General features: G+C 47.0%; 4 protein-coding genes across 4 annotated transcripts; 1 reads left to right on the top strand and 3 right to left on the bottom strand.

Moving 5' to 3' along the window:
* Positions 1 to 30: 30 nt before the first annotated feature.
* On the bottom strand, positions 31 to 1,651 carry EV420DRAFT_897534 (short-chain dehydrogenase). The gene is made up of 7 exons (XM_060483921.1): positions 1,387 to 1,651; positions 1,212 to 1,334; positions 1,070 to 1,162; positions 764 to 1,019; positions 500 to 708; positions 100 to 450; positions 31 to 33 (listed from the first exon to the last, which is right to left on the bottom strand). Exons 1-6 carry the CDS (start codon positions 1,446 to 1,448, stop codon positions 348 to 350), a joined length of 846 nt encoding a protein of 281 aa, XP_060325942.1. The 5' UTR covers positions 1,449 to 1,651; the 3' UTR covers positions 31 to 33; positions 100 to 347.
* A 1,148-nt stretch (positions 1,652 to 2,799) lies between these two features.
* EV420DRAFT_1484024 (short-chain dehydrogenase) lies at positions 2,800 to 3,887 on the bottom strand (the record flags this gene model as incomplete). Its single annotated transcript, XM_060470033.1, has 7 exons — positions 2,800 to 2,902; positions 2,957 to 3,018; positions 3,080 to 3,166; positions 3,214 to 3,469; positions 3,525 to 3,617; positions 3,667 to 3,789; positions 3,838 to 3,887. The coding sequence occupies 7 exons, from the start codon at positions 3,885 to 3,887 to the stop codon at positions 2,800 to 2,802; spliced, it is 774 nt and encodes a 257-aa protein (XP_060325943.1).
* On the top strand, positions 3,760 to 4,716 carry EV420DRAFT_1570270 (uncharacterized protein). Its single transcript, XM_060474248.1, has 3 exons — positions 3,760 to 3,789; positions 3,838 to 4,157; positions 4,222 to 4,716. Exons 2-3 carry the CDS (start codon positions 3,924 to 3,926, stop codon positions 4,231 to 4,233), a joined length of 246 nt encoding a protein of 81 aa, XP_060325944.1. The 5' UTR covers positions 3,760 to 3,789; positions 3,838 to 3,923; the 3' UTR covers positions 4,234 to 4,716.
* A 615-nt stretch (positions 4,717 to 5,331) lies between these two features.
* EV420DRAFT_1484025 (uncharacterized protein) lies at positions 5,332 to 5,985 on the bottom strand (the record flags this gene model as incomplete). Its single annotated transcript, XM_060470034.1, has 4 exons — positions 5,332 to 5,529; positions 5,583 to 5,659; positions 5,716 to 5,902; positions 5,965 to 5,985. 4 exons carry the CDS (start codon positions 5,983 to 5,985, stop codon positions 5,332 to 5,334), a joined length of 483 nt encoding a protein of 160 aa, XP_060325945.1.
* Positions 5,986 to 6,375: the final 390 nt, after the last annotated feature.

The following is a 6,375-nucleotide window of genomic DNA, read 5'->3' on the forward strand; positions in this document are numbered from 1 at the left end:
TTGTTCCATAGATCCTTGGCATAAATGTGCCACCTACGGTTAAAGCTTCAGCCAGCGAACTGCGCACACAGTTCCGAGATGTTGCATCAGTTACTTAACTTTCAATGACCCTGCCGTTCGTTAAATGTGACCAAATCCCAGTACGTTTCAACGTAGAATTCCCAGCTGTCAACGCGCACAAGAATAAGTGCAAAGAAAAGCGATACATCACCCACTGCAATACATTCACTCAACTACTCATCGTTATCTGATCTCGGAGTCCGTGAACAAGCCTGATCATAACAACAACATCGGTATGTTTCTCCCGGAAATCAGAAGTTGTTCATTATCATTAGATGATCAACTCTTCAAGGATTGACCAACATTACCCCACCATCAATACCCAATATCGCTCCGTTTGTATAGTCAGATACTGCCAAATAGATCGCCGCTATCCCCATCTCCGTATCACTAGCAAGAGTCAAATCAAGATCTCATCGTGTATACTGAATATACTCACGTCCCATGTCTCCTCACAGGTACTGGGGCCATAAACCCAGGAAATGGCTCCGTCTTGACCATTTCCACAAACTCAGGAGTACTCATCTCCGATGGAAACACGCCAGGCTCCAGCGCGTTCACCCGAATCGGGATACCTCTCCCAGCAAAGCTTGTTCCCAGAACAAGAGTGAGCTTTTCCAAGGCTGCCTTCGTCAGGCCGTACGCCAACTAGTAAGCGAAATTAGTACTGAGTCAAGCTTGAAGGAAACAATAGGCCACATACGCAGCCCATCTTCACTGGCGCGTGTATCTTTGCAGCCACACTGCTGATGTTGATGACGCTCGAAGTTCCTTGAGGGCGAGAATGCGCTCCTTGTATGAGAAGGGATTGGAAGGCACGGACGACGAAGAATGGAGCGATGGTGTTGAGTGCGAAGATATCCATCCAGTTTTGTACCGTCTCGGGTTCGAAAGGATCTGAAGCCGCGAACTTTTTCGCAACAAAGTCCGGGTCATGAAGGGAGGTGCCGAATCCAGCACTACAAAGAGATTACCATGTGAAAGAGGGAAGTAAAGAGACTAATCAAACTTGTTGACGAGAATATCGAGCTTGCCATCAATTCCTTCAACGTGCTTTGCGCCAGCCTTGACGCTTTCTTCATTCGCCACATCCATCTGGAGTCTGCATACACGTTAACAATGAGTATGCTGCAGACAGGAGGATCACTGACGGGATAACGGATCCCGGTACGCCTGTGATTGACGCCGCAGCCTGCTCTAGCACATCCAGTCTTCGCCCAGTGATGTAGACTTTCGCACCGTTTGCAGCGAAGGCCTTGGCAATCATAAATCCTCTGTCGAAGAATCAACCAACCACGAGTTACAATCGAGAATCCTAATGTTTACATTCCCGTTCCTCCGCCTGTAACGAGACCAACTCGTCCAGACAACGACATCACCGTAGCCATGTTCAGGGAATACCAAGCAGTCTCTGTACACGTTTCTTTTTATTGCATGCTTGGCATTATTCAGGCGGAACTGTATCTCCGTGAGGGCGGCAGGTAGTTGCTCTGGAAATGCCCACATTCCATTAGTACCGTAAGTGAAAGTTCTTTGGGCTCAATGTTCCGTATCGCTTCTTGAACGCTCATCGTGTCAGAAGAGGAATCTTCGTATTGGTCGTTCATGTTCTCCCGCACATGTTAGAAGTATACGCGACTCATCTGGAACTTCATTTGAAGATTCGTCCCTGAATTCGCGTAATGGGGATAGAACTTCGAGCGGTTTTCTAGATATTTTGCATACATGCAGGACCTACGGTGAAAAATTCAGTCAGGACATCTCTGAGAGATTATATCAGCCACTTACCTTTCAACGAGCCTATCGTCCATTCAACGAGACCAAGCCACTAGATTTCAACGTAGAGCACTTAGCCCCTTGGAGAGATAGCTTCCATTCGTATCACATCCCGAATAAACAGATTAACTGTCGACGAAGAAGCGTAAGGATATGGTCATTGACCAATGGTTAGGCGGACATCGTGCGATATTTCGAACCTCGCTTAGCCTGATATCGAATTGATAGTCAATCGTGTTGGAATTGTTGTACAGAGGGCGACTTTCTGAGATCTCGTTAGTAGTTTCCTGTCGCATTCGCAACTGATGCGATCCAACATCATTGCTTAGTGAGCTCTGTCGACCATAAAAGATCGTTCGAAGTCTGATATCGGCGAGCTTTTCAGCTGTAGTGCGTAGGCTCATTTTCAGCGAGGAAGAACGCCGACACTGTTCATCAGGAGAATAACTGTACTCGCTTGCGCTAGTGTGAGAGGGAACGATGGAAACAGTGGCTTGAGCGTAGATGCCTTCGTGATCGTTCAAGTTTAGCTTGGAGAAAGTTGTCGGACTCAGCAATTTATCCGGGCCGTTCATCCGGTCCCGTTTTCCATTTCAAATTAGGGACTTGCTGCTACCGTCGTGAACACCTCCACACCTACATCGATGGTCTTTCGTTGATAATAAATCTCTGTCATCGCCAGAATGCTCACTCGCCGCCTTGAGTGTCATTTTGAGTTACAAGATCTTACTGTTCTTATTTCTAGCAACTTGTCCAATCTGCTAGTTCGTGTGTCACACGATTCCTTCACGCGATACTATTGCATAATTGCTCCCGGATTGTCAATAAATACGTTCGCGGTCTGCGCACAGATCCGCCATCGTCGGATAGCGGCTGCCTCAGAACCAGACTCCAACGGAAAAGTCAGCTTTCTCCTATTAAAGCCGAGGGCAGGATAGGATATACATCGGGTTATCAAAACCATCAAGGGTTCACCAGTGACATTCCACCGTCAATATTCAATATCGCTCCGTTTGTATAATCAGACGCTGCCAAGTACACCGCCGTCATCCCCATCTCCGCTTCACTATATACTCGGATCAATATCAAAAGTTTACAACCAATTAGTGAAAGAACTCACGTCCCATGCCGTCTTGCTGGCACCGCCGCCGCCAATCCAGGCGGCGGCTTGGTCTTCAGTAACTCCAAGAACTCAAGTACTCGTCGACTCCGACACAAACACGCCAGGCGATAGCACATTCACCCGAATCGGGATATTCCTCTCGGCAAAGCTCGTTCCCAAAACAAGGGAGAGCTTTTCCAAGGCGACTTTCGTCGAGCTGTATGCGAGCTAAATAGAATGAGCCAAGCTCAAAAGGATTTTTCCAGAGTACATACGGATAGAATGGTCGGCGAAAGGTTCATTTTTGCTGATCCGCTGCTGATGTTGATGACGCTTGACGTGCCTTGAGGTCGGGAATGCGCTCCTTTGATGAGGAGGGATTGGAAGGCACGGACAACAAAGAACGGGGCGATGGTGTTTATCGCGAAGATATCAATCCAATTCTGTACTGTCTCGGGTTCAAGTGGATCCGCTGCTGCGAGCTTCTTTGCAGCAAAGTCTGGGTCACGAAGAGATCTGGCAAATCCTGCGCTACAAAGTGGTTAGTGAATGGAGGAGCAGGACCGAGGATATCATAAACACACACTTGTTGACGACAATATCAAGCTTTCCGTCGATTCCGTCGATATGCTTAGCACCAGCCAAGGTGCTTTCTTCATCTGTCACATCCATCTGAAGACTGTGTATGCATTAGGAATGAATATCCTGGAGAAAGGACCATCACTAACGGGACAATGGATCCTGAGACGCCAGTTACAGACGCGGCTGCTCTCTCCAGCACTTCTAGTCTTCTGCCAGTAATATATACTTTCGCGCCATTGGCAGCAAAGGCTTTAGCAATGGTAAATCCTCTATCAAAGAATCAACCATAAGTCATAATCGAGAATTCCAATGCTTACATCCCTGTCCTTCCGCCTGTAACGAGACCAACTCGTCCAGAAAGCGACATCGTGGTAGCGATATTAAGATCTGCCATGCTCAAGCAATGTTGAACAGTCTCTGCATACAATCCTTTTTATTACAGCATGTTGTTGGGCGTTATTCAGCAGTACCGTCACTATATCTCGGTGAGGGTAAACGGATAAACGGACTGCTCTGGTATTTTGTCACTCCAGTACCGTCAGCAATTGTGACAAAAATAGTTCCTTCTCAGGCTCGAACAGCAGCGTGTCGGCTCTTGAACGCTTTAGGCACCGCTTGCCAGTGCGCGACTACTACTCTTACTAATCATGTCAGAAGAAGAATCTTTATAGTGGATTCTTCATGCTCTTGCACGCGACCCACCTGAGAAGTAAGCCGACTAACTGATGCTGGAACCTCATTCGAGCATTTGTTCATATACTCTGGATTCGGCCAACCGGGTAGAAGAACAAGTGAACAGAAGGGCGACCTACGGACAAAGCTTTCAGACGGGATGAGTCCGTGTCTACCGTACTGGATCAGTTACCCTCGAAGGACTCTTGCAGTAGCCAATGGAGGCCGTAAAAGTCACCAGAAGAATACTACATCATGGTACATTCTAACAGAAAGCCTCCAGCTGCGGAAGCTCGGACCTGAAGTAAGTGCAATCTCAGAAAGATGAATGATACATACCTGGCCCGCTGTGATACATCCGTACAGCATCCTCAACATCGCAGGGTATACAGCGTGAGGTTGATCTCTACATCCGTGCAAGACTCAAGATTGGTGTATACTGCGCGAGATTTTCGAGCCTTGGAGACTCAGTATCGAGAGTCAGTCGCGCTGGAATTCTCATCCGTGTACATGCACAAGGATATCTCAAAGTGAAAATTCCTGTAAAATCATAATGTTACCTTGCTGAAAAGCAAGGTCAACCCACAGTTATAGAATTTCCTTTTCCGTCATCTGCCATAAGCAACTAAGTACAAATATGTGGCTGTGCTCAATCCAGCAATCCTCTTCCCCTCTTCTGCTCGCGCATCTGCCAAAACCAAACAAGTACAACATTGCTTTGCAGCTTGTCAAGACTCAGCACTAGGGCCGTTTACCATCTCGACTTGTATTATTCGGCCTGTGAATACCATCTCGACTCATATTACTCGGCTGCGATGCTGCTGTGTCTCATATTACCATATTACCGTCCGTTCCGTCTAGTCTCGTATTACTTGGCCTTGAATACCATCTTGGCTCTATGGCACCTGCAATGCTAGCTAGCTTAAAGAAGCCGTTCCTCGCCAGCTGGCCAGCTGAAACTAGACGGTTGATAAATTGCTTAAGAATTGGTTTTCATCGGTGAATATGCTCCTGTGAATGAGTAGCTAACTGGCTACTGGACTACTGACTACTGGACTATTGACTGGTGCTGACATCCGTTTTTAAAAATAATAAATGCCCGTGATTTCTGTGATTCTAATCTAATTCTGGTGCTACGATCAGATTCTGTACCCTCCGTTCTTCTCCATGTTCTCCGGACCTCTCTTCTCCTTGTTGACCTGTTGATCCATCGTGTATTGCATATCGTCTCTGCTTCTGGTACCCTCACTCCTGGTTACTTCCTTGCCATGGTTCACTTGTTCGCTTGCTGAGTCGCTTGCTTGCTGAGTCGCGTCTGGTGGAGTGACGTGTAACATCTGAAGGTTCTGAGTCTAATGACTGTAAAAGGGCGCAAAACAACCGTCCTGACCTTTGCCCTGATACTGCCGGTACTGATACGTGCGGATTTTCTTCTGATGTAGGGAGGATTGATGTGCGGCATCCCATCTATTCAATTCGTTGACTCGGTAAAGCTGGTTAAAATGAAAAGGCGACTTTTATACCTTGTGCACCTTGTGCTGCTAGTTTGGCATCAGCGGTTATCGCAGCTGTCGATTGGTTTTGTATGACGGATGGCATTCTGGATGAACGCAGCAGATAGTCCAGGAATGATCCCTTCTTAGTTTCTTTTTTCAGAGCTAACAAAGCTAGCCAAGTGGATCTACGAGAGGGAGGCGATAACTGTGCGGACTGTATCAGGAACAAATGTTAAGTTATTATGAAATCACCCAAAGTCGGTGAGGTTCTCTTACCTTGTTACTACCTTTCGCCATTGGAAGTGTGGTGAGTTTGCTGTCCTGAGTTCGTGTTCTGACTGTAAAATAGTGTGCTACTGCTACTGGGACACTCCGTCTTTTCAAGGTTTTATCACCGGAATTATCCGTTCTTCCTTCTTAGTGATTTTTCCTGTGGGATTCCCCAGATTTTTTCGTTGACAGTATCCACAAATGGTTTGCCCGACTTAATAGGTACGCAGCCATTTAGGCTTCTGGTTTCCATTTCCTCTTCTGATGTTCGGGTGTAGTTGCCCAGACTCTGATATCCATGATGTTGTTCAGCGGCTTCCACTTCCTGGCTTCTGGGTAGTGTCACAATCTCTTTGCATGTGCCAAGGACCCATAAGCCATGAACGCATTCTGATTACTCGCCACTCCCAAACCAAA

Source organism: Desarmillaria tabescens (genome assembly GCF_030435595.1).
Source record: "Desarmillaria tabescens strain CCBAS 213 chromosome Unknown EV420scaffold_46, whole genome shotgun sequence".
In the NCBI taxonomy this organism is placed as follows: domain Eukaryota; kingdom Fungi; phylum Basidiomycota; class Agaricomycetes; order Agaricales; family Physalacriaceae; genus Desarmillaria; species Desarmillaria tabescens.

Excerpts from the sequence above, each read along its gene's own strand:
- EV420DRAFT_897534 (XM_060483921.1), bottom strand. The coding sequence starts at position 1,448 with ATGGCTACGGTGATGTCGTTGTCTGGACGAGTTGGTCTCGTTACAGGC. Across the intron at positions 1,335-1,386 it reads ACAGGCGGAGGAACGGGAAT|AGGATTTATGATTGCCAAGG; the intron begins GTAAACATTAGG and ends ATTCTTCGACAG. Across the intron at positions 451-499 it reads CCTGTGAGGAGACATGGGAC|TGATACGGAGATGGGGATAG; the intron begins GTGAGTATATTC and ends GACTCTTGCTAG.
- EV420DRAFT_1570270 (XM_060474248.1), top strand. The coding sequence starts at position 3,924 with ATGTTGAACAGTCTCTGCATACAATCCTTTTTATTACAGCATGTTGTT.